The following is a 27308-nucleotide window of genomic DNA, read 5'->3' as shown; positions in this document are numbered from 1 at the left end:
TGAAACATTAGGCCTAAGACACTCCCAAAGGCTAGCCATTAGGCTTCAGCTGTGTAGAAAAATGTGTATCATAATATAACACTTGCCAGATTGGCAGCAGTTCTGAATTACACAGCTCCTCATCTCCTTAGTCATAAATCTTCATGTTTTTCTTGGGAAGCCTTAGTATTTCTGTGAAATGGTAAGAGAGCTTGATGAATATAAAATTAGTGAGGGGTCTCCACTTCCAAAGGCAGTTTGCAACCAGCTGATGGGCTAAAAAAGCACTCCATAGCACTAATCTCATGGCCACTAATCTTGTGGACTGAACTTGAATGATGCTGAGTTTCGATGACCATGGAAGTAATTTGTTGGGACTAGTTCCGTGGTATTCAAAAGCACCGCCTTTTGTTCCCCCACTACATCTGGGTATAACCCAAGTGGAACCCAGAATGGAAGAATTCCAGTTGAAATTGATCTGCCAACATTCCTTATGGGGTAGTGGTGGTTCCAGAAAAGGTACCTCATTTCAAAAGAGAGGATATACGCCCTAGTGGTAGTTTACCCTTTTCATATCCATGCCATTGTACACAGAACCCAAGTCTTATTTACATCAAAATACTTTTTAAAGAGAAATTAGGTTACTTCAAAACAGTATTCCATCTCTTGTCTTGGGAGGTAGCGAGGAATGTCTATTCCACAGCAGAGAAAGCCAAGGGGAGTATTCTGTTACACCTTGGGAGAATCTAAGGGGTGCTTTCTGATGCATCCCATTATCTAGCCTGTAGCACTGCCTAGCTGTACCTGACTGAATGGAAGCTACTCTTCCTGAGATTGCCTGGTTGGTGGCTGATAAAAGTCAAAGTGCCTGCTGTAACTGCTCCTTGTGGCATATGCTATTTAATCGGAGACCACCAAAGCAAGCTGCCAGTAAGGTTTGGTTTTTATGCCTGGTAGAGAGGCAGAGCAAATGAGCATGACCTGGAATAAGGGAGACACCTTGTGGTGATACAGGGGAAGAGCAGTTTTATAACTAGTTCATTTGACACTCCATCGTCTGGTGGTTGGGACCTACTTGACTTTTCTCTCACGTGATGGCCCATGGCACTGCATGGAATGCAGGGACAGGAGTGGAATCGAGGGGTGCAGTGGCTTGGCCATACCCCCCTTTGCTGCCCAGAGCTCTAGTTTTGGATGCATGCACAGTAAGTTTTTTATGGCTGCCATTTCTGCATCCTGTTCAGGGATGAAGCTATTCTGTTTGTTTGTTTAAATTGCAGGTAATAGATAAACTAGCAAAGAGCAAATATATTTGCACATGCTCAGGATTCTTTACAAGTTCTGTGATTTCCACCCCTAATATTAAATAGTGTCCAAGTCATGCAAACCATTAAAGAATTACATTCAAAGACTGTACCCAGACATTTCAGTGTAGGTCCCGAAGTATGATACCAGTGTGAAAATAATATCGGCGTATTGACGCATTGGCACATTTGAGATGCAGCAGCATCTTGTGGGAAAAGCACTGGACTAGGAGTGAAGGAACCTGGATTCTCTTTCCAGGTTTGCTTTTAATCAGGGGAAAATCACTTCACATATGTCTTTCTTTCCCACCCGTGTATATTTATAACCTCTTTAGGGGCAATACTTGTACTATGCCAGGTACAATGCAACTCTGAACATGCTTGGACTTCTAGACACTGCAGTAATACTGTACTTCTAATACAGTATGGGTTTATTCTGCTTTGGGGCCAGGATAATGAGTCATAGAATAGGAGAAAACTATGTTTCAGCAGGTATACTATGCATCTCAGTGATCTTGAGAGGACAACTAAAGGCAGTGCCAAGTTATACAGTGTTAACAGGCTGACTCAGCTGGGCTCTTTATTCACCTTCCATTTATACTGAAAAACAGCTCTTGCAAAAGCAAATAGCTGAGGTACTGCCATGGAAATGCAGTACCTAGTGTAGTATTTCCCCCCTCATTTTCAAAGTGCTCTCTCAGTTTTTACAGTATGCCACTATACAGTCATTAAGCTGGTGGTATGCAATAGAGCTGGATCTCTTAAAATGAGCCTTTTGTTGTTCTTATAATGGGAAGCAGTAGAAGAAATAGCATTTCCAATCTCGTAAATGAGGGGTGTGTGCTTAGGTGACTGGATTTCTAATTCTGTATAGGTGCCAAGGGTCTTGAAGTACATGAATTGGCTTTAACCTTTGACCACATTTCTCAAGAAGTTGTTCTGAAATTAACCCACTTGCTGCTGGCATTTGGGGATTTATAGTACTAAAAGCTTTCCTGTGTGTACATTGCACCTCTGTACTCCCAGGATGTTCATGACCATAAGTTGATCTCTCAAAATTCTACATAATCTTCTCTCCTTGTATCCCACAAGCCAGGGAAACCAAGGTGCTGGCTGGATGAAAGCACTCATACAGTAGCATACAAAAAGATAGCAGACCTGGATATTAAATTCAGATGTTTTGAATCTCAATCCAGGGCCTTAAATTTAAGGTTGTTGATTTTCTCCCATCCTTTTAAGTGCTGGTAAATCACTATTCTTGAGAAGCCCACAATGCTGTGTACCTCTTGCGTTGAAGTTTTTGAGCTTTCCACTGTTGCACTGATGTTAATTAAACTGAGTAAAGATCAATGTACTGTGGTGTTGTCACTGCATCTTTGAAAATTTTCTTGTAATCAAAACTGCACTTCCCCCTTTTTTTCTGTTCCAAAAGGGATATTAAAGCTGGAAATATTCTCCTAACAGAACCAGGTCAGGTGAAACTAGCTGATTTTGGGTCTGCGTCTATAGCCTCTCCTGCCAATTCCTTTGTGGGGACACCTTATTGGTAAGTAGACCAGGACCCCCTTAGCCTTTGCAGAACTACTCTTCTCCTCTCCACTTTGGTGCTTCACAGACTTAAAACAATATCATAAAAGCTTTCACACCAACAGCTTTAACTGAGCAGGTTTTTTCAAAACCCTGTCCAGTTCTTCAGCCAACTGTCTCTCCCTCTGAGTGCCCATGGAAAAAGGTGGGCTTTGCAGCATGGTTTGAGGTGGTAGCAGTTAATGTTTTGATTACTATTGTGCCAGGAGTTTAGGGGAAAAAATCAATCTTTGCCATAAGTAGTGGACAAAACTCTATTGCAAGGGGAAAGGGAGTCCTGCTAGTTTAGCATTGCAGCAAGGAAAGGCAGGCAGACTACCTAGAACCTGGCGGCGCTTGTTGGAGGCTCAGTTGAGCTGTTTAATGTTCCAGACCAGTGGCCCAGCATATACACTCCGTTTATTTTGTAGCAGACTCCCCAGGCATTGATACAAGAGGCCACCTATCGCCCAACCTCTGAACTAGTAGGTAAGGCTGAGAAGCTTGCTGCTCACCTGAGGAAGCAAGTTAAATGGTTGAACCATTTGCAGGCTGGGTCCACTGCTTTTTTTTTTTTCCACCCCTCTTTATTTCGGACCGCCATATTTCCCCACTCTGTTCCAGATTCCCCTGTTACTTTCATAGCTGTACTCACAGGCTGCACATGTCTACTGGAAAATTCTTCTGGTGTGCCAGTGGAAAACCCACCATCTCTGGTGAGAGTGAAAGGGACGCCTTTAGGACACTTCCAACCCCTGCTGGCTGACTGCAGGTACAATGCCTTTGAGATTGGTGTGGGTCTCCCATGTGCCAGCATGTCGCGCTAACAGCAAGACCATCAAGTCGGCCCCTTGTTTTCTTTCCTTTCTTAAAAATGCCTTTTGCAGGAGTTGCTAATGCAGACAAGCACTTTTTTTTTCAGCATGGCTTTACTCAACTCCATGCTGACTCTTTAAGTTCTGGGTCCACTGCACTGCTGAAGATAACAAAGGCATCTTTTCTTTTTAAAGTTACATGGTTTGAATTTTGATTTGTGTTCCATAATCTGCATGTTTTGTGCTGTGGTTTTTAGGATGGCCCCAGAGGTGATCTTGGCTATGGACGAAGGACAATACGATGGGAAGGTAGATGTTTGGTCTCTTGGGATCACATGTATTGAGTTGGGTGAGTAAATAAAATATTTTGCTCCAAGCTGCCAGGTGCCTATCAAGCTGATTGTGTGACTTCCATTTTTTGGGGGGACAAACAAAGGTCAGATTTATACCTTTTAAATAAACGCATAAAAACCTCACACTTGGAAAACTGCAGCTAAGTGATTAGCTTTAAACACTTCACTCACACTGGCCAATCAAGTCAAGCCATTAGTGCATCTGTGTTTTTCAGTAACCTGGTGTGGTGTGGGAATAACTTGCAACACCAGTAGAGTTTGTTTAGTCTCCTATTTTGGAGTCAAAGTTGGGTTCTGGCAGTTAGTCTGTTGCTGAAAGAATAGGATGCCTCTGAATCTGCTGTAACGAATTGAATACTAAAATTCTTTCAAAAAAGGACAAGAAAAAGACTGTAAGTGTGATTCTTCAATCCAGTTTTTCAATACAAGCCCTTAATAGACCACCCCAAACATGCATTTAATCCTCAAATTGATACTTACTTTGATGCATAAAGTGTTTGGTTTATGCCATGTGTAATCAGGGATTGGCAGGCTTAATACTCTAGCTTCCATGTTGAAGGAGGGGGCTTCCCTGTATTAAAGTACCTTTGATAAGTAGTTCAGTACATCTCAATTACCCTCATTCCTGGCTTTTCATTTTAATTTCTTCAGAAACATGATCAAGCCCACAGCATAGTTGGTTTCACTCATTGCAGGAGAAGTACTTTGGACTCAATCTAATGCAGAGGTCAGCACCTTATGGCCCGTGAGTTGGATTCAGCCTGGGAATAGATTGGATCCAGCTCATGGCAGCTCGGAATTAACAGCATGCTTCGGCTACAGTAGCAGAGGAAACCCTCAAGGCCCTATACCTGCATCCTTCTACTGATTCCCTTTGCAGCATCTGCTGATTGCTGGGGGTGCAGCCTGCAGCAGGGACATGCAGTAACAAAAAGTTGTCAACCCCTGACCTAATGCGTTCCTGAGCTTGCCTCAAGGAGGTGCCCCATGCCCTTAACTCTTCTTTTCCTTCAGTCTGTGCTGAGGTCCTTTGAGGTTCACAGGTTCAAGTCCTCTCTCCGTTGAACTTCTCCTTTAAAATGCAGCTCAGCTATAATAGTTTTTCATTGTTAGAAAACAAAATACATGCATGCAATTGCAGGCATTTTTAGATAAGTGGGTCTAGGACAAATGCCACTGATGTACTTCTGCATATCTATGGAAGGGCCTTGTGGGTCATCAGTTGTGAAAAATGCTCTCAGGGATGTTCTGGAAGGAAGGACACAGTTCCCACTGCTGTCAGTTTGTACAGGCTTACTGGGATAACAATCAACAAATCAAGGTGTAGGTTCAGGTCTTGCTATGGATCCAGCCAAATAAGTAAACAAGACAGTAGAATATGAAACATTTAACAAATTGCAGGATTTCACTGTTTGTTGTTTAAAAATGTAATGTTTAGACAATGCATATGGTAGCAAGTCTTTCAGTATTTTTATAAATTGGCTTTTGAAAATAATTATTAAGCTAAATACCATACCTAGGTATTTCATGTACCAGTGAGAATAGGTAAAAAAAAACAAACCCAAAGGGGGTTTCAATTATGTCTTGGCCCCCAAACCCAAAAACTAAGATGTCAGTATTTCTTCCAATATACAACAAAAATACAGTTCTGAATGCAAGGACTGGGTGCATGCTGCAAACAGTTACTGTAGGAGCACAAGCAGATGGTGTTGTGACAGCAGGTACTTAGAACAATAGTGCTTATTATAACGTGCTGTTCAAAGAAAAAGAATTAATTTCAAAACTGTTTTTGTAGCAATGTGTCAGAATTGACCTCTCTAAGAGCAAGTTCCCTGAAAATATTTCTGTGATCATTCAGCTGGCCTAGTAAAGGGAACAGGAAATAGAGAAAAATGTTGACTGTGATGCAACCATCTCTCATGCTCTGTGATGATGATTCCTAATTTCTAGTCTTGCATTTCAACTGCCAGAACTGGTGTCATTCTCATACTGTCTGTGTTTTAGGGGATGGAATGGAAAATTGGAATTTCTGGATTTTCTTCCCAGACCTGCTAGTATTTGATTGTGTGGGTTTGAGCACATGATTTAGCCTCTCATATTACTTCCCCAATTATAGAATGGGTATTATAATACCTCTTCACAAAAACATTGAAGCTTACTTTATACTGGGACTTCCCAGAAAGAAAGGCTTTATGGAATTCAGAACCCATTTACTCAGTATTTTTTTGCAACTCAGCATCCTCTTGGAAAATATTAAATTTCTTATTTAGTCCCAGATTCGGGTGAAGATGTGATTTCTTAAATAAACAGGTTCAGGGAAGCAAGGGGAGGAAATGACTTAGCTGAACATACTTTGTGTCAGACTTGTGTATTGTGGGATGGTGGTGTCCCAATTTCTCCTGAAGCCGAAACTATACTGGACAAGGGACTATTCTGCTTTGTCCTCACTGGAACTTTAAAACCCTGGCTGTGTTGACTGACTGGCAAGCCTTACCTGAAACAGAGATGAAAACTATCCTTACTCAGTTTTCACACAAATCTATTCGGCACTCCAAAGAGGTATCTCAATGCCTTTTTACAAGAGCAATGCCAGGAGGAACTCTGTCTGAGGGAAGCTGAAAAGAAATCTAGCACAGGCAACAGCCGGGCAGACGTATTGTCTTTCTCCATCAGTTGGTTGTAGTTAAAAGGAAACCACCATGAGAAGCCTCTCTCCCTCTTACCAGTCATTATGCCCAGGGTTTTTGGTGCCAGTACATAGCTTTCTTCCTAGCAGGCTTCCCTTGTCTTGGTATACTATGCCTCTGAGTTCTGTGGTGGTTGGTGTGTGCTTTATTTATGGCAAGAGACCAGACTTGGGAGAAGTAGCTAGGTTGAGAGTTACCAGAAACCCTTTGTTTTAGCATGTTGAATTCTGTTCTCACAGGATCTGACCCTTACACTGTTCAGATGACTAACAGCTTTCCTTCAGTGGCTGTCCTCAACTAACCTAGGAGATTAAAATAATTGTTTTATGTATAATGATGACAGTAATGAGCTATTGAATTAGCAGTGGCATTTTGTCATAGTTACTTGTCTTTTTTTCCCTTTCCTTCAAGACCTGCCTTATCTGTCCCTTCTCTTCTCTTTCCAGCGGAACGGAAACCTCCCCTTTTCAACATGAATGCAATGAGTGCCTTATATCATATAGCCCAGAATGACTCCCCTATGTTACAGTCAAATGAATGGTAAGAGAGCTGCCATCAATTTTCTCCTTTGGTTTTGTTTTTACCCCCTGAAAATCCTTTGTCAACCTATATATAATAAATATCCAACAAGAAAAATACTTATTTCCTGTGCAGCAATTGACTGGGTGCTGTCATGTTCCACATGTCCTACAGTGTATATATAATGTTCCTAGGTAGGCATTTTTATTTGCTGTCACTTTGGCTGCCTTGCAGTCTCAGTATGGAATTACATAGCTTTAGATACTGTATACAGTAAAGTGCAAGTGGCTGTACTGAACCAGCCTTAGCTCAGTGTCAACAGTAATACAAGGTGTAAAAAGTGCTTGACAAAAGGAGGAGTTAGTGCAATTGTTCAGCCAAAATGTGGGGGAGGGGAGTTAGGTATGTAGATTGAATTAGGTTTTTCAAGGAGTCACTTTCAAAGAAACTGCCAAATATATTCAGAGTTCTGCAGCTAACACACACTTGCCTTTCCTCACATTTGTGTTTCAAAACCCAGACGTTGGTATAAAATATGTCTAGCTCATTTATAGCTGCCAAGGAAACCTCCCAAAAATGGGATGCATCTCTGCAGTAATGTTTGCTTGAGTCTGCAGACAGCCTGGAATAATAGCTCCAAGAGCAAGTGCTTTATAAATAGCAACATTAACTGCTTCATTGCAAGTCATGTTATGAGAGAGATTCAGCTTGTTTCCTTATTCCATAATCCTAGTTTACCTTACACACATTTTCCAGGTACCAGAAACCACCCATGTGTCCAAAGCTGCAGCTTTCTTTGCAATGTTTACAATGCAGTTTCTGTACTCAGCATTTAGAAAAGTACAAATCTAGGGGCTGCTTTAAATTATCAAAACTTTAACAATGCAGGACTCATAGTTCTTTTTGTGTAATAAAGTCAACAAGACTTCTCTGAAGCTGCCACAACTTTCCATGTGCCAGTCTGAAGCACCATAGAATCCAAGGGATCTGTTTCCAGAACTGAGGTGAAGATTGCTGCAGAGCACAGGCAGTCATGAATAGTGTGTAAGAACCTGGATCCCTGATAGCAGTTGACTTTTCTGTAATCACTTTTGGCACCGAGAGCATAAGTTGTTAACTTCATCCTCTACAGCTACTACACCTGTTGAAGTAAACATGCGTCTGAAGTGCTTTACGGAGTCTTTATCCCAAATAGTGAAATGTCAGAAATGAGGGGATAAAAAGGAGCTGTACCACTGAGTTTCATAGATGTTAAGGTTGGTAGGGACCTCAGTAGGTCATCAAGTCCGACCCCCTGCCCTGGGCAGGAAAGAGTGCTGGGATCAGACGATCCCAGCTAGGTGCTTGTCCAGTCTCTTCTTGAAGACCCCCAGGGTAGGGGAGAGCACCACCTCCCTTGGAAACCCATTCCAGATTTTGGCCACTCTAACTGTGAAGAAGTTCCTCGTAATGTCCAGTCTAAATCTGCTCTCCGTCAATTTGTGGCCATTGTTCCTAGTCACTCCAGGAGGTGCCTTAGTAAATAGAACATCTCCTATTCTGTGCTGCCCTCCCCTGATGAATTTATAGGCAGTCACAAGATCACCTCTCACCCTGCTCTTGTGAAGGCTGAAGAGATCTAGGTCCCTCAGTCTCTCCTTGTAGGGCCTTGCCTGCAGGCCTCTGACCGTACAAGTGGCCTCCTCTGAACCCTCTCGAGATTCTCCGCATCCCTCTTGAAGCGCGGTGCTCAAAACCGGACACAGTACTCCACCTGCAGCTTGACCAGTGCCGCATAGAGGGGAAGCATCACCTCCCTGTACCTGTTCGTCATGCATCTGTTAATGCATGATAAAGTGTGGTTAGCCTTGTTGATCACTTTGTCGCATTGACTACTCATGTTCATCTTGGAGTCAACTATGACTCCAAGATCCCTTTCCGCTGCTGTGCTGAGACATTCATCCCCCAGCCTGTAAGTGTGTTGGTAGTTCTTTTTGCCCAGGTGCAGCACTTTGCACTTGTCTTCGTTGAACTGCATCCTATTTCGTTCTGCCCATTTTTCCAACCTGTCCAGATCCTCCTGGATCCATTCCCTACCCTCTGATGTGTTAACTTTGCCCCATAATTTGGTATCATCTGTGAACTTGGACAGTTACAGAAAGTAAAGCTTCCTTCTCAAGAAGGATGCACTTCCTGGAAATATTTTGAACTAGATGTTGCCTTCATTAGATTCGAAATTGTTGAACTCCAGTGGAGAGCATGCTACTGTCTGATACACTACTGTACTGTTTGTTCCCTTGTTCCATGTTACCAGCAAGCATTTCTGCTTGCTTCAAGCAAGGGTCTTTGCCTGACTTGAGAACTCAAAGGAAGTAACTTGGAAACACTGCAGCTGTTCTTGTGTCCTGCAACTTTAAAATAAAGATTTTTCCTTTTACTGTATGCAGATACAATTTTAAATTGACCATGTTCCTTTTAGACCCTAAACTTACTTTTTGTTTTAAATCTCTTTTCATTTACAGGTCAGACTCCTTTAGGGGATTTGTTGATTACTGCTTGCAGAAAATACCTCAGGAGAGGCCATCATCAGCAGATCTGTTACGGGTAATTTCTTAGATTTCTGTTTGAAAAGCTGGAGAGAGGGAGAGGATGGTTGGACTAGATGATCTCCTGAGGTCCCTTCTAACCCTAATATTCTATGAGATTGAGTCACAGGCCAATAATGTGGGTACTATAGCAAGCTACTCAGAAGAATCTATAGAACTAGAGCAGACGAGATGTCTTTTAGCCCAGTGGTTCTCAACCTTTTTTGGACCGGGACCCATTTGTAAACATTGATGGCCAGTCCCAACCCAGTGAAACTCACTCCTGACCCGCTGCTCCAGGCCCCAGCCCCCCAGTAAATGAGGGCTCAAGCAGCCCCTTGCAGGCTGGAACTCTGCCTGCCTGCGAGGGAAAAGCCATGGTTTCGCACATTTTTTCTCCTTTAAAGAAGAATCCATTTTTTAAAAGTTTGTTGATCCACTTTTCAAGTTTGCTCACAACCCTTTCATATATTTTTGCAACCCACGTTTGGGTCTCAACCCACAAGTTGAGAAATGCCGTCCCAGCCTATTTACAGACTGTCGATGGGGATGGGTGCTGCACTGTGAGGACTATTTGAGAATCCTTTGGATTGGATTGACTGAAAGAATTGTTAACCCCTTTCTAATTAACCAAAAGGGCTGCTTGAAGATGTTAAAACAATGTGCTTTACTGGAAAAAGCAGCTGAGCCAATTAGCTGAGCCAGTCAGTTATTAGATAAAAGTGCCAAAAAAGCCCCACTAAAGTACCTGATCTATACAGATTTTGGGCAAGCTGGGTCCAACTAATAATGCAGTGCCTCTTCTGGGTATGTGCTGGACTCAGCACAGGAGCACATAAAGTTTAAAGTAAAGCACAGTGTTTTTTTTAATACCTGCAAGCAGCCAAAATGTATAATATGCCTTTTCTTTTTTGAAGCAGCTTTGTAAAATTATCTGAAAATTTTCCAGTGTGGGTCCAGAATCTACTTACTCTGCTCACTTAGTGAAATGTTAGTAGCCCTTTCCAAAAAAATATAAAAATAAATTGAGGCCAGTAGAATTTTGTAAGGCAGCCTTAAAATTGACTGAGTCCTGAATGCATTCATTGGTCAATTTTACCTTTAGCCAACAGACTTTTGCTAGCATGAATTATTGATTTTCAATTCTAAATATGTCCTGCGGAATAAGATTGCACTACAGATGTGGTTTACCTAACTGACGTTGACCCACATGTAGCAAAGACTCTTAGGCCTTGCTCTGCCCTTCTGTGCAAGGGAACTTTTTTAGCTTTGATGCACATCACTGGCTGCCACACCTGTTGATGCACCTTTTTAAAGCATTGCATTGTAAGCAGCCTTGAATGTGAATAGGTATATTTAAAATCCATCCTGTTAAAGATGAAATAGCTGGTTCTGTGAATTGTTTTTGATGGCTGGCTGTATTGTTCATTCAAAACATTGTAGGCTGCTAATTTGAAGTTCAAAAGCCTGGTCACTGTTTGAATTGCTGAAGAATTAGGATGCACAATGGTCTGGACTTCATTCTGTTGTGTTAAATGCATGTCATACTACAACAACATGCTCAGGGTGTGAGGAATAAGAGAATGAAGGAATACAGGAAGCTTGCACACTAAAAGATTATATTGTTCAATAAAGAATGAATTTGGAAACAGTCACAGGATACCTGTTTCTGTATATCCTGGTGGGCGTTACAGAGGCTGAATGGGAAAGAAGTTGTAAGCCTTGTGAATTAGTTCTGTATATAATATTTTTCCTAGCTGAAGAAAGGGCCTGTCAGCAGTAAGTGGATAAAGGGATTTATTTACTCATGATTTCCCAATCAATGCTGAGCATAATTTTACAGTGAATGTAAATAAGGGCAAACCGCATCCAGCTAGTTTAGCTGCATCTGTTTCAGATGCGAATCAACTCAGCCAATAGGTAATCTTTTTTGTGTACACAAGACTTAGAAGCATATGTGTCCAGTGCTTTGAGGGAGGTGGGGAGGGGACTTCTGTACCCCAGAGACCTTGTTTAAACCATCAGCCAGTTTTGTGGGCTCATGAAATGGCAATGGTGGAACTAAAAATCAGGATTTGTGTCCTAAGTTGCAGGAGCTCTGAGTCCTTAGGCTGGAATGAGTTTTGTCATGATGTAGGGCTCTGGGAATAGCATGGAGAAAACCTCAACTGAAAACCAAGCAGGATATATCAGAAATGGGATGTTGCTGTGCCTATCTCCTGCCATAACAAATGCTCTGCCTAGAAGCTTCAGACACAGCCCTGTCCATGTTAGCCTACTGATGCATCCCGCTTCTCCTTTGCACATGTTCTCCCATGAAAGAAAATGCTAGCTTTCTATAAAGCCAAGTGAAGCTTCCCAATTCACAATGAAGCTTGTAGCTTGCTACATGCTTCCTTTGTAGAAGCTGTGGGAAATCTAAAAAAGCATTTTTAGTAGTTGGCATTAGATTTTGAGTGAGCAGCCCAGAGTTTCTAGGAAGACTTGCTACTGCACTTGGCACCTCTGTGGATCCTGCTAGTTCTCCAGCATGCACCACTGCATTGCGCTTCACGTGGTTAGGATTGAGCCCTTAAAGATTTGCAGGTAGTATCTGATTAATCAAAGAAACACAGGGATTAGAGATTCAAAAGCCTGAGAGTGCTTGTTCTGTGAAAGGCGCTCTGAAGGGCTTTGTCCAGTCTAGTTTTAAGTTCTAAAAGTGGGACTTTTGTCCCTTCTCTAGAGTCTTTCAGGCTTTAGGTGTCTGGAGGATTTTCAGCCTCAGATGTCCTTTTTCAGTGTTGTGCTGTTAGTCCCATTAATACCACCTTGTAAATACTTATATAGTTCTCTTTTCTTGCTGTTTTCACCCTTTAGATGGATAATTATATCCTTTTCCCTTCTGCCAAGCTAACATGCCCACATTTTTCTTTTAAATCAGTCCTGGCATCCCTCCTGGTCATTGGTAGTTGTATGTGGCTCCTCAGTTTGACACATCTTTCTGGCAATAAGAAGCCCACTGTAGACAGCAAGTTTCATGAGTGGTTGTGCAAGAGCCATTAGGGGCTGTTTCTTCTCTTAATTGCTATAACAATGTGTTTTTGTACGCAGCCCCAAAATGCACTAGCCTTTTTTTTGGCTACCATGCTGTTGCAACACCTTGTCTAATGCTTTAACCAGTGCCCCCAGCCTTGCTGTTTTTCAGGTTTATTGCATGTTTGTATTAGCATTCTTGCCCCCTCCTACAACCCAACATTTCCTTTCTCAAGTTGAATTTCACTTTCTTTTCTTCCCCTCTCTCTCATGTTTCTGTTTCTCAGTTCTTCCTCTGTCCTACCTAGTGCTAGAAGCTCCTCCAAATGGAATCATGATTGATTGCATGAGGTCCCTTTCAGCCCCTAACATCTATAAATCTGTGAATCTCTGTGATTGTCATGTCTTCTAACTCTTTTTCTAAATTATTGATGAAGTTGTTAGTTTAAAACTTGACATAGCACTGAATCCCATCTAATGCACCAGATGACTCTTCCCCCCAAAACTTGATAATAGTGCTATTTAATATTACCCTTTGTTTATGTTTTTTTGCCAGTGTTCACTCCCAATCAAACCAATTAAAATTCGTTTAATATTTCCTCATTTTTATGGCTTCTGATATAAGACTGGGAGAGGGAACACATGCTGAGGCATCTTTGTCCCCAGTTTACCAAAGTTAGTTATAGTGAAACATAAGTCAAGTGTCCAACTCTGAGTCATTTGGCTATAAGCTACCTAAAAGTATAAGAGGTGCTTTTAACTCTAGGGGCTTTGACTTTGGGAAATTCAAGGCACAGCATTTCTTTAGACCGTAGCAACATGTAAAATTTTTGTCCAGCCCATTTTCCATCAGGCTGCTGCTGCTTTTTTTTTTTTTTTTTAATAAGTATTTCCTTTCTTTAAAATTGATCAGTGGCCCTGTTATATCTCTGGTTGCAGTGCCTAGCTGCTGGTGAGAACTGCATGGCATGCTGCTGTTCCACACCAGGTAAACAGGACTCCGTTTTTCCTTAAATACTGCAGCAAAAAGGAGTCACTAGCTCCACAGGATTTTCTCTTAATTTGCACAGTTGGTTAGATTGCTGCTCTGGGCCTACATGACAGTTTTTTGATGCTGATTTTTGTTTTAAGGCTACCAGTCAGCCTTTGTTTTATGGCTTCTTTTGTTGCTCTTTCAGCTCAGTAAAATGTGTTCTCATGGATGTTTCTAAGTCTCTTGGTTCTCGAAGTGAGAAATCGAAAATATACACTCTGTATTGTGCAGTCAGCTTTGCACTCACTTCTGTTGTTTTAAATCATGTGGAATATTTAACCCTTATGTCTTCGCTCTCCAGGTAAAGGCTGATAAATCACTCTTTTCAATCTCTCTTCAGTGCCTGGTTTAGTTTTCCCTGTGATCTGTGTATGTGCTGTACAGCACATACTAGCATTTTGTTCTTTGGCTCCATTCGGAGCACCCTGGTAATCCTTTGACCAGCTAATAGGTTTATGTTTAGTTTCCAGATGATTCATTCATGTGGTTTAGCAATCTTTTTACTGTCTAGTAAGAGTGCAAGTTAATGGTATGATTTCATGGGTACCTCAGGTAGGAATCTGAAGAAACAATTGGAGCTGTTTTGGCATTCCTAGATTGTATATTTTAAGTCCTTTCAATTGGTTTTAGACTCCTATGGGCTTATCTGTAGCATGCTCCCTTCTCCAGCAGTCCTCCCTATAGCCTCTCAGATTACGGGAGATGAGATCTTTCCTCCTTTCAGGCCTTATCTATTGCATATGGTAAGAGGAGGCATAGATTATTTTTTGTGGTAGTACTTTTTTCCAATGGAAGCCTGCTCCAAGTCAATTTTAACTTAAATGCTTCTGAGAACGTGGAAAAAGTTAGCTGCTACATGGCATCATTATTGTTAAAGGAACAAAGGTTAAAACCAAAACATGGGACTCCACCTACATGACTGATATCACCCTAAAGTTTAGAAAAAGGAATCGAATTTTAAGGATGGTGTTTATTACTTCTTTCTTAGCTTGGTTAATGAAATTCCCATTATTTGCTTTGTCAGGTGACCTGTTAAGACACTGGGCCAAGTCATTGCTTCCTCCTGAACCACTCTTTTTTCTTTCTATCCTTAACCTGTCACGTCTGTTTAGATAGTAAACTCTAGGGTAGGGTCCAGGCAAAGCACAATGAGGCTTCAATTCATTTTGGGGTCTGTAAGCCCTAATAGAGTATAAGTAAATTGTTGCAGTCCTATTCTGCCTAGGTAAGAATGCTATTTTTTTTGTTTGTTTTTTTGCTCTCATTTTATGCATGTACTTTGCAGTCTCACACTGGTCTGGATTCTGTGAGGTGCTTAAACATTGGTTTAACTCCTAGTATCCAGTTAGTTCCAGTGAAATGGGACTGCATACATGCTTAAGCCCTTGGCTGAATTGGGGCATTTGGCATGGATTAATAGTTGCACTTGCAAGATTCAATCATGTTGTCTCAAGTGCAGATTTGATACCTTAAGTCTCTATGATGAGATGAAAATGGTAACTACATCCCTGCCCAGAGTTTGCTGCAAGTGAATTTGGCTTGCCTCTGTTGATGCTATTTAAAGAAAATTAAATTAATGGATAGCTGTGCAGGGAATCAGAAACATTTCATCTTGCCTTGTTTATGAAATGACTCTGTCTTCAGTTATAGTGAAAGATACCTTGATGCTGACATGAATGGGCATCTTCATTAATAATAATAATACCCTCAAATGCCCACTAGGTAGAATTAAATTAAAATTAATAATAATAAGCTTTTGGCAAGAATTTTTATTTGTATTTACAAATCATCAAAGCAAATTCATCTGATCCTCGTAGGTCCTCTGTGTTTGCAACTCGTGTTTTATGTACTGCATCATCGTCATATTTGTATCACCAAATTGTTTTAATGGCTTTGCTTTGATCTGCATTTACAAATAAAAGAAATATTCTCCTCCTTCTGGAAGCAGATGGTCATAGAATCATAGAAAAGTAGGGCTGGAAGGGACCTAGCCCAGAGGTCATCTAGCCCAACCCCCTTCCAGAGTCAGCATCATCCCTAACCAAACTGTCCAATAAAAGTCTGTTCCCAACCTGTTAGTAAAACTACACAGTTAACCCTGCCAATCACAAGACATAATACCTTAACCTGCCACAGATAAAGCAGGGGGCAATGACAACCAATGTCCTGTTGCTATGTGAGTTGTTAAAAATACACTGTAGAGATCAAAGGGAGAGGGCTTTTCCTCCTAATACAGAGGAAGTCAAAACCCCTCACGGTCTGTACCAATCTGATCATAGTGTAAAATTCCTTCCTGACCCTAAATATGACAATCAGTCTGACCCTGAACGGAGGGGCAGGAGCATTGCTAAATCATAGTCAAAATACCCAGGTTTGTCTGTCGCCGACACCAGTTCATAGATTTCATAGACATTAGGGCTGGAAGGGACCTCGGAAGATCATCAAGTCTAGCCCCCCGCCCGAAGGCAGGAAGTCGGCTGGGGTCATAGGATGCCAGCAAGATAAGCATCCAATTTTCTCTTGAAGGTGTTGAATGTAGGTGCTTGAACCAGCTCCGATGGCAGGCTATTCCAGACCTTGGGGGCTCGGACAGTAAAGAAATTCTTCCTTGTGTCCAGCCTGAAACAGTCTTGCAGTAGCATATAACTGTTCGACCTCATCATCCCTTGGGGCGCTCTGGTGAACAAACATTCCCCCAGATACTGGTGGTCACTCCTGATAAACTTATAGGTGGCCATCAGATCACCCCTGAGCCTGCGCTTTTCTAGGCTGAAGAGCCCCATAGCTCTTAGCCTGTTGTCATAAGGTCTGTTTTCCTGACCTCTAATCATGCGTGTGGCTCTTCTCTGGACTCTCTCAAGCTTCTCCACATCCTTTTTGAATTGTGGGGCCCAAAACTGGACGCAGTACTCCAGCTGTGGCCTCACCAAGGCCGAGTACAACGGGAGAATGACGTCCTGGGATTTGCTCGAGGAGCATCTATGGATGCAAGCCAGCGTTTTGCTCGCTTTACTAGCTGCAGCATCGCATTGAAGGCTTATGTTCATCTTGTGGTCAATGATGACGCCCAAGTCTCTTTCTTCCATAGTGCTCGCTAGCGTAGCACTGCCGAGCCTATAAGGATGCTGCAGGTTTTTCCTCCCAAGGTGGAGAACCTTGTATTTTTCAGTGTTAAACACCATCAGGTTCTCATCCACCCATTTGCTGAGCCTGTCCAGGTCAGCCTGGATTGCCTTCCTGTCTTCAGGTGTGGATGCTTTGCCCCAAAGTTTGGTGTCCTCGGCGAACTTGGCCAGTCCGCTTCTGATTCCAATGTCCACATCATTAATGAAGATGTTGAATGATATTGGTCCAAGGACAGAGTTCTTCTGGGGGAGGCAGAAAATAAATAAACCCTGACACATAGCAGCAGGTGAGGGGAACAGAATTCATTTCTGGTGTCTTGCGACAACCAGAAAAGCCCAGAAGCGTGGGAAATAGCCATAGCAGAGCACAGACATAGTTACGCCTTCCTTGATCATGCCTGACCTGTGCTTGTCCAGTCTCTTCTTAAACACCTCCAATGATAGAGATTCCACAACTTCCCTAGCAGTCTGTTCCACCGCCTTGCTCTGCAGAAGCTTTTCCTAACATTCAATCTAAACCTACTTTGCTGCAACTTCAAGTCATTGGTCCACTTCCTGCTCCCTGTAGAAAGAGAGAAGTGTTTTCCCTCTTTGTTATGGCAACCCTTTGAGTATTTGAAGACTTTTTATCATGTCCCCCTCAACTGCCTTTTCTGCAAGTTGAGCATTCCTATTTCCTTCAACCTCTCCTTGTATGACTTGCCTGTCAACCTCTTTATCACTTGTCACCTGTCTCTCTAACTTCTACATGTCCCTTTTAAAAAATGTAGAGCCCAAAACTGGACATCATACTCAAAATGAGGTCTAACCAGTGCTGAGTAAAGAGGTACTATCACCTCCTGTGTCTTGCACCTAATGCTTCTATTGATTCATCCCAAAACTGCATTTGCCCTTTCTGCAGCTACATCACACTGTAGACTCATATTGAGTCTGTGATCTATCAAGACTCCTAGAGTCCTTCTCTGTAGTGCTGCCATCCAGCCAAATGTCAGGTATTTTATATTTGTGTTTTGGATTATTCTTCCCAAGGTGTAGTACCTTGAATTTACTAGCATTGAGCTTCATCCTTTTAGCTCCAACCCAGGTTTCTAATCTGTCAAGATCCTTCTGAATTGCACTCCTGTTCTCCAACATATTCACAATCATTCCCAGTTTTATGTTGTCTGAAAATTTCCTCAAGACACTATCTATTCCAGCACCCAAATCATTACTAAATTTGTTGAACAGCATCAGGTCCAGAACAGACCTCCATGGGACTCCACTTGAAAATTCCTGCCATACTGACCTGGATCCATTTATAATTACCCTTTTTCGTGACTCTTGATGAATCATTTGTCTATTATAGTAGTATTGTGTAGCCCATATTTCCCTATTTTTTATGAGGAGATAATGTGAGCCTTGCTGAAGTCCAGATATATTATATCCACTGCATTCCCTTTATCCACCTAAGTAGTTACTTTGTCAGAGAAGGAGATCAAGTTTGTTTGGAACTATTTGTTCTTAGTAAATCCAGGCTGTCTGCTTGTGATCAGCCTTTCTTCCTCTAGGTGCTTGTAAATGGACTTCCTAAGGATATGTTCCAATAACTTCCCAGGTATTAAGGTAAGTCTAACCAGTCTGTAGTTCCCTGAGTCCTCTTTTTTGCCGTTTTTTAAAGAGTGGTATTACACTGGCCCTTTTCCAGTCCTGTGGTACCTTGCCTGTTTCCCATGCCTTCATAAACATCATTGACAAGGGCTTCAAGATCTCCTCCAGTTCCGTCAGTACTATGAAACTGAAGTTCATTAAGCTTGGTTGACTTGAAGTCATTTAGATCCATCAAAAGCTTTCTGATGGTCTCTTGTTATCTCATCCCTCAGCTTGTCCCCTTTCTTATCCAAATTATCCTTATTAGGTATTTGGTTGCAGGTTAATTTTTCTTTGTGAAGACTAAGGCAAAGTAGCTGTTGAGAAACTCTGTGTTTGCATCTTCTGTTAAGAGTTCACCCTGTCTGTTTAACAGTGGGCCTACAGCTTCCTTGGTTTCTTTTCTCGCCAGTGTACTTACAACCTTTTCTTATTGTCCCTAACCTCCCTTGCCAGGTGCAACTCTTTAAACTTTCTCTTCCTGATTTTTGTCCGTGCAAATTCTTGCTATTTCCTGGTTTGCTTCCTTGGTCATCTGCCCACCTTTCCATTCTCTGTTTGCTTTCCTTTTGAATTTGAGGCATCCTAGAAGTTCCTTATGCGCACGTTGGGCTCCCATCATTCTTGTGATTACCTCTGGTAGGGCTGAATCTGTAACAGGTTCCATGGACATCAATAGGACTCTTCATAGTGTGGTTCTGCAATGCCTAGTAGCAAGTGTTCTGGAACATCAGACCTGGTGTGGCAAGTTTTCAGGTGACAGAATCTATTTCCTCTGCTTCAATGTTCTCACTTTTAGAAATGTGTTGGAAATACTTGCTCCTTAGAGCATTCACTAATGTATTTTACTGTGCCGCTTTTAAGGAGCATGTGCTACTGCAGAGATCACATGCAAAATATTAGCCAATGCATACTCTACGTTTGTTTGTTTTAAACTTCGTTTAGAAACAAAAGGCTGCTAAGCAATAATATTGTACTCCATCGTCTGTGGCCCTATTCAGAAAAGTATATCTATTGACTGTTCAGGAAGAGGGCACTCTAGCATGCACTTACATCCTACTGAAGTCATTAAAGTTAGGTGCTGGCCTAAATAGAGGGACATGTGCTTCATTTGCTTTCCAGAACTGAGGTCTGTATAAAGCAGTGATTATCAAGTAGGGTGCCTTGAGATTTTTTCAAGGATGTTACTGGGTGCTGTACAATGCTAGCACTGTTAGGTGTGGAAACATGATTCACAAGACAAACCCAGAGTTTTCAAATAGAAATTCAGAGTGTTAAAAACGTTATGGCTTATTATGGTCTTTCTGAGTTCTTTGCAACAAAAGAATTGCTCTAGTATTTTTCTGTAGTCAGAAAAAATTGGGGGAAACTAAGATCAGGCATTTTCTGAGGGGTGACTGGAGTCTAAGGAGGGGGTGCCGTGAATCTAAAAAGGTTAAGAATGAAGGACCTGATTGCTCTCCTATTGATTTATTGTCAAAAGAAGAAAGCCCATAATTCTCTCACCAATCCTCTTTGTGAATCTGCAATAATGTAAAGAAGGCATCTTTTTTGTACAATGCTTGTTCAATGAGGAACAAGTTTTGTTTGTTTGATACTATTGTCTATGGACCCCAACCAAGCCACAGGACCCATTGTGGTAGGTATGGTAGAGATGGTTGCTGTCCCAAATCACTTCTTATTTAAAGAAACAAGACAAGCAAGGGGCAGGAGGGGAAACAGGGGCACAGAGTGGGGAAGAGATTTTTCTCAGGGTCAGATCAGTGGTGGGCTGTAAGTAGAATCCAAGTCCCTTACTCCGTATCTAATGCAGCCTCCAGTTGAAGACTTCCCATGTAGGTCATTTGCTAATTTATGATGGTTTTCACATGGAACAGTGACCAGCGATAGTTCTCTGTATCCTGCACATGACTACAGCTGTGCACAAGTAAAATTTGCAATACTGAACAAAATATTTTGGAACCTGACCATTGCACCTCATAGGTTATCACATGGCCACTGTGTTCACTTGATGTTGCTGATGCATACTGTGTGTCTAATGGCTACTAAATGTATTTGGGAGCTCTGGCCCCCTGATAGTGATAAGAGTGCGGTAGGATCTGTAATTTCTTGAGACTTTTACTGTAGGATTAAAAATCAAGCTTGGTATCATTGGGTATAACACCCTGGTGCTGTGTCTCAGGCCATATTTTTCTTCTCTTTCAAAATCAGCATGACTTTGTACGTCGAGACCGGCCATCCCGAGTTCTAATTGACCTAATACAAAGGACAAAGGATGCAGTACGTGAACTGGACAACCTCCAGTACCGGAAAATGAAGAAAATCCTTTTCCAGGAAGCACGGAACGGCCCGCTGACAGAGTCCCAAGAGGAAGAGGAGGTATGATATTTATTATGATCTCCTGAGGTCCCTTCCAACCCCTAATATTCTATGATTCTGTATTACAGCTACACACTTCAAAAGCAGGCTGTATGCTTACAAGAGCAATTGAAAAGTGCCCTGTCCCTTGGAGTGTGTGTGTAATCTAGGTGTAAATGCAGTCCAAGTAATTAAGGTACCACATGATTCAACAGAAATGGTGAGGAAACGTAAGACTGGCAGCAACAAGAGAATCCAATTATTTGGGTTGAGTTGGGGGTGGGAGTGCATACACTTTGGTGACTCGAAAACTTTGTCGTCTTTGTTCAAAAGACAATCTTGGGTTTTAGAGCTACAGAACAAGAGTTTTTTAAAGGAGATTTTGAAAGGGAAGACAGGTGTTTTAGGGGCCAGGTCAGGGAGAGTTCAAGTAAAATCAAATCTGGAGGGGCAAGGCTGGCCAGCCAAATGCATTGAATATATTTGGATAGTAGGAAATAAGTTCCCTTAAAGCATGGCCAGTTTAGCTCTGCATACTTTATCAGATCAGACCTATGCTCCCAACCCTCTGTAGGGTATACGAGTTTCTGGGGGGTTTTTAGTGCCAGGTTCAAGAGAAGAAAAATCTTGAAGCACAATCCCCACATTTGGTTGTGTGCACACTTCATCATTGGATGTCAAGAAAACCCTGCAAGGAAAAATACTTCAGAGGAAGACTGAAGCAGTGCTCCAAGACCTTCCAGAACTGCCCTCAACTAAAGGACAGAAGTGTTGCCTAACCACCACCATCACAAGGCTAGTGGCCGAAATTAAATAAAATATTGTTCTTAACTTCTGCCCCAAAGCTGGAGTGTGGTGGTAAACAGAAGCTGCACTCCACTCTAGGAGTGGCTGCATTTCACCAGTGGTGGAAATAGTGCTTGGATATAGCTGACATAGGACTTGTGTGAAGCCCTTTGAGTTTCTGAAGCTGAGACTATGTTTATTAAGCTATGCCATTGTCTTCTGCAACTTGAGGGATCCTTTGTTTTGGGATGTGCTTCCTTTTTCCTGCTTACCTTGGGCTACATACAGTTCTTTCAGGTGCACTACAAAGCTTGCCCAGGTTGAGAATGAGGCAAGGTTGAAATGGTTTTTATTTTAAGGCAAGGGTTAATTAAGACACTAATAACAGTTTTAAGCAACAAGTTTAAAGAGATTTAACTTGTGATTGCAGTGGGTGTTGTTGATCTTAAATATAAACCATGCCCATCAGTGAAAAGGACATTTTTAATAGCAGAGAGGGGCCAGCTGACCTCACTCAATAGAGATCCTCCCAGCCAATAAAGACAGCATTAATGGGCTTCAGCCACCTGTAGTGTAAGCCCTGAAGTAGGGTTAAAGCCTAAAGGAAAAGCAAGAGGGTACTAAAAGCATAGTAAGGGACATTTTATTTTGTCTTTGAGTTACAAGGTATAGCTGAAGTGTATCTGAGCCTTGAAACTTATTGGGGTAGGTGAGTGAAGGGTACAAATGAATTAGCTTCCCAGCATAAAATTGTTGGGCTACACTGTCGGCGATTGATAGATTAGGCTTTTCTGTTTTATAAATGCAGTTGAGCCCATTTACTGTCACCATTGTAATGTTCCTCTAGTTTCTGAGACTTTCATATACAGTAATTGGCCTATCACAAGTTGAAAATGAAATCATCTGAGCAGCTGGACTTTTAAAAAGCTCTCGAGCACAAAAAAGGGAAAATCATTGTTTTCACATGGAAAAGCAATGTGAAGACACAAAATTAAAATCCAGTTCAGTTCAAGCCTTATGTTATAAACAACCCACTTAATCAGTCTGTAGTAATTGACTCTAACTGTGATGCAGAGAAGGCAATGGGTGATTTTTCAATTGATGATATGAAATGAAAATGAATGTCACTTGACATGGACACATTTGGATAAATAAGTGCATAATGGTTTGGTGCAGAATTTTTTCCCCCCCAGGTAAACTGATATTGCTTGGCTGTTACCTGTCTCCTGGAGCATAGGAAAATCTGCAGGAGGCCAAAGTTCAGCGTGGGCCTTATATTGTGCTTGTAAAGTACAGCTGTCCTATTTTGGAAAAAGGAAAAGGCAAATGAAAAAATGTTGGGTTTGGAGGAGAATGGAGTGTTGCTTTCGGTATATTAAACAGGATAAGGTACCCAAAGTGGCATTGGACAACAATTGGAAACACTCTACTGGCAGTCCCATACTGAGAAGCGCAACTGAGGCTGTTTGCTGTGAAGGAAACCGAGGAGATACAAGAACACCAAAGAGGAGAGAGACTTTTTCATTCTACAGTTTAGCTGATTGGAGTTAGCAGGATGAAGTAATGTTCCAGTAGTCCTCACTAAGTGCTTTAGAGTACCAGGAACACCTGGTTTTGCTTTCTTTGAGTTAATGGTCTAATGAAGTTCATGTCCTGCACACTAGCAGTATGCTTTATGCTGAGTTTTTCCACTAAGTTTGCATGCCACTAAGAAAGGCCACATTGCTCACATGTGCATGTCTAACTTGGCCAGCCAAGACAGAATTTAACCCTTGCCTTGGTGACTGCTCACCTTGTCAGTAAAAGCTGCCCACCTACTGAGGCCCACAGCAAGATAGTTTCCCTCAGATGCTTCCTAGGGAATGAGGGGAAGATGTTCCTCAAAGTACACCTAATTGTGTAGCCAATAAAAACAACATTTTGGTTTTAGAAAAGGACTTTTTATCACTAGCTGCTAGAATGTTAAGGTTACAGGTGTAGATACCCTAGACAGAAAGAAAGACATTAAGTTTATATATGCAGTCGTAACCCTGTCCTTTGTGCCTGTGTATTCTTAAATTACATGGCCATGTGCTGTAACACAGATACTGCAAGATGCTGTTTCTTCTGCAACCTTAGATCAGCTTCTTGGAAATTTTTTATTTTGCTGCATATGTCAGTCAAACTCTGTAGTTATACCTTTTAGTATATACCCTTTTATACCCTTTAGTATAAAAAACATTCATACGCAGCTTTGAGTAACCTGTCTAATTAAAATTACACATTCAAATACAGATCTTGGTCAACTTACTGCTTTGTCAGACAGCTGCTCCAAGTAACAAACTCTTAATTGGCTAGTAACTTTTCTCCCCTAGCTCTCCTCAAAGGCCAGGGCAAAAAAAGTAGGCCCTGCTAAATGGCCAATCAAAAGTATTTTAGCAGTAAAAGTCACAAGAATTTTGGCCAATCAAAAGTATTTTAGACCCAGGATTGGACAGTTTTCCAGCGTCCTGGGATCCTTATGGAGAACTCTCACCAACAGCTGCTACTGCATTATATTGTCAGTCATTTTGACATAACTGCTCCTCTAAGTCATTGCAGTTCAGCCTGATCCAATAAGATAGTGATCTGTAGACAAGGAAGAAAAATGCCCTATTTTTGAGAAAAAAGATGCATGTTGTATACCAAAGAAAAAAAAAATCAGTTACTGGATATTGAAATGCACGTTATAATTGAGTAAATACAGCAATAGCAGTTTTTGCTGCTTAGGCCTCTGCCAGAGAAAAGTTAAACTAAAGCTGCAGGTACTACATGTGGGGCTGATAGTGGACACTTTCTTTCATGCCCCTTGGCAGAGGCTTTTGAGGAAAAATCTTTTTTTTTTCTTCTGTCTTTTAAAATCAAGGTGTGTATTTTATTTGTAGACATGCTGAATGTGAAAAAGGACTCTATCCTGGTGCATTTCAGTCCCTAGAAGAAAAAGAAATGTTAATTATTACATGAGAAATAGTTGTGCGATCATGTAATTAAACTTACTATGCTACACACAGATCACTGTAATATGACCTCTTCTATGGAGATGTCAAGAGTTTCCAAGTGAAGACCACTACATCAGAACTTACAATGCATTGTATCTTAATTGAAAGGACAAGGGCATTTTAAGTCTATGGAGTATACCTGCTGATTAACTATGAAAAGTACTGTGGAATCCTGAATGATTGCAAACACAGTCACTGAGTCTTTTCTGATACAGAGCACCTGGATGGGGGCATTTTTTGCAATAATGACTTGGAGGAAAGAGCACCCCAGTCTCAAACACTAATCTTGCTGCCACACACATTTCTGCATCCCCTGGAAGTCTCCTACTCAAATGGTGGCATTGCCCAGCTTTTAATTAATTTGAGGGAGATCTGGATGGTATAGCGTCAGGGTAAATGAGGAGAAAGTGACTGCCCCAGACAGAGCATCTTGTTACCTTAGAGCAATGTTTGCATGAGGCTTTTAGATGCCAGGAAGTAAGGGATGGAGAACTTGTACTTCTGCAGAACTGCCTTTAAAGCAACTTGGGCCACTGCAGAAACGTGTTTGGGTAGCTCATTTCCAGCAGTATTTTGTAACCAATGCCCCTTATTTTATAGGACAGTGAGCATGGATCAAACCTGAGTAGGAAGATGGACAGTCTGGGCAGCAACCATTCCATCCCAAGTATGTCTGTCAGCACAGGCAGTCAGAGCAGCAGTGTGAGCAGCATGCAGGAAGTCCTGGATGAGAGCAGCCCTGAACTGGTCATGATGCATAACGACGAGAGCACAATTAATTCCACTTCCTCTGTTGTGCACAAGAAGGTATGTTCTCTGGTGCTCTCCGCAGCTTCCTGCAGTCTCTGCTACAGCTCACATTGGGTCAGGTTGCTTAAGGCCTAATACAGCAATGTATGGAAGGCCTCTTGTGCACCCCCTCACTAGCCCTCAAGGTGGTTAGAGACTCGCTGTTCCTTCTTTTCTGGCTTTGGCAGTTGGATGCTTAACAAGGTGGTGCTAATAGAGGTGCAGCTGTGGTAGAACTGTCAGTACATGGACAGTTCAGGCAGATCACATGCATGTACCCTAACCCTGCAATGCCTCTGCACTTTTATGCTTGCTTGAAACACGAGCCCTCATTCTCCTCTGAGCAGTTGTGTTGTAGCCTGGTTTGAAGGGGTCACTAACTATCTAGCAGTCGCAACTTGTGATTGTCTGGCATGCATTTGGATCTCCCTTCAGAAGACTCTTTGTACATACTCCTAGTAGTTTCCATACTTAGTGGACAGCAAAATGGAGGTTCTAATTCTGGGACTGAATCTGTAGGGAGCTTCAAAAGTTATATCTCTGCTTTACAGCCAGAGGAGCTAAAACACTACAGCAACAGAAGTGTGAATTTCTCAGTGACATTGTAGCAGCATAGCCTCATTTTAACCATTTAAATGCTTATGCTTCTAAGCAAATTGATCCACGTGATGGTTTGCGACATTTGAAAATTACTGGTAAAAAAATTTCAGGGTCAGCCTTCTCCTGGTAGTCCTCTCCATTTTCCAACAAGTACCACAGTTTGTTTACTCAGAAGTTTAAAAGATGTTTGTTTTACGTTCTCCTTAAATGTGCTTGAAATCTCATCTTCAGAGTGAGCCCTTGTTAAAAAGAATACATATGGGGTGTGAAACGGATCCTTCTGAGTGAGTGAAGAAAATATGCCAGAGACTGTTGTGTGTGCTGCAGGAATATGTATAAAATAGTTTGAGGGGCTGATGTGAATGATTACTTTACTTTCACAGGTTACAATAAGGCTTTTACTGGTTTTACTGTCAATGCAGGTCATGAAAATACAGGCTGTGCAACTCTCTCAGCAGGCATGAATTGCATTTATTTTATAGGCATGGAGTTTCTATTTAATTTCAGAATAAAACTTTATTTGTACGAATTGTACAATTCTTCCTAGGCACACAGATCACTAAGGCTTGTGTGTTAATCCTTCTGGATCTGTATACAGCTCCCAGTGTCTTTGAGATGGAAAATACAACACTAGGCAATGTCAATGGGAGGGAAGTTCCTAATTCCTGTAAAACTACTAGCCCTAGCTCATTGATTATATGCAGTATTAATGTCCTGCTCATGATTTAAAGGCATTAGATTACCGGTAAGATAGCTAGTTCAGGTTTTTTGTGGGTAGGGAAGAATGCACTTGCATAAATGTATTGTTGTGCACTGCCATTGTCACTGCCATTGTGTGAAAGGCTTGTGTGGGAAAGTAACAAGCTGAGGCTGTCTCATTGCTTAAGGAAGGGGAGATCTGCACATTTGCTCACAACTATGATTCAAGGTACATATGCTCAAGTGTAGATCACTGAAAATTGAAATGTGTTCCTGCCTAGTTGATAAGGTTTTCTGTTCTTTCTGATGAGGTTGTCTTTAAAGTCATCATTTGCCATCAGTTACCACAGCACAGTATCTGAGATTACTGCTGTTCTCCCCATGCTTATAAATTTAATAGATGTCTGATATAAGTTGGTTGTTGTTAACTTTTTATGGTCTTCCACTATATTTTTGTATAGAGGTGAATGGAC

The 27308-nt window shown here is 41.6% G+C and overlaps 1 protein-coding gene across 5 annotated transcripts in view; it reads left to right on the top strand.

Annotated features, from left to right (window-relative positions):
- TAOK3 (TAO kinase 3) overlaps positions 1 to 27308 on the top strand; it is a 150767-nt gene that overhangs the window by 83245 nt on the left and 40214 nt on the right. For 4 of the 5 annotated variants that reach the window (XM_006027368.3, XM_025208559.1, XM_025208560.1 and 1 more), the window contains exons 8-13: positions 2716 to 2829; positions 3922 to 4013; positions 7151 to 7244; positions 9725 to 9806; positions 20798 to 20965; positions 25348 to 25554. In XM_006027368.3, the coding sequence (XP_006027430.1) occupies positions 2716 to 2829; positions 3922 to 4013; positions 7151 to 7244; positions 9725 to 9806; positions 20798 to 20965; positions 25348 to 25554 (757 nt within the window). Of the gene's footprint in view, positions 1 to 2715; positions 2830 to 2858; positions 3622 to 3921; positions 4014 to 7150; positions 7245 to 9724; positions 9807 to 20797; positions 20966 to 25347; positions 25555 to 27308 lie in introns of those variants that run through there. The other variant, XM_025208562.1, reaches the window with a different exon arrangement.

This window comes from Alligator sinensis, unplaced genomic scaffold, assembly GCF_000455745.1.
Source record: "Alligator sinensis unplaced genomic scaffold, ASM45574v1 scaffold692_1, whole genome shotgun sequence".
In the NCBI taxonomy this organism is placed as follows: Eukaryota; Metazoa; Chordata; order Crocodylia; family Alligatoridae; genus Alligator; species Alligator sinensis.
This window is presented reverse-complemented; position numbering and strand designations above follow the sequence as displayed.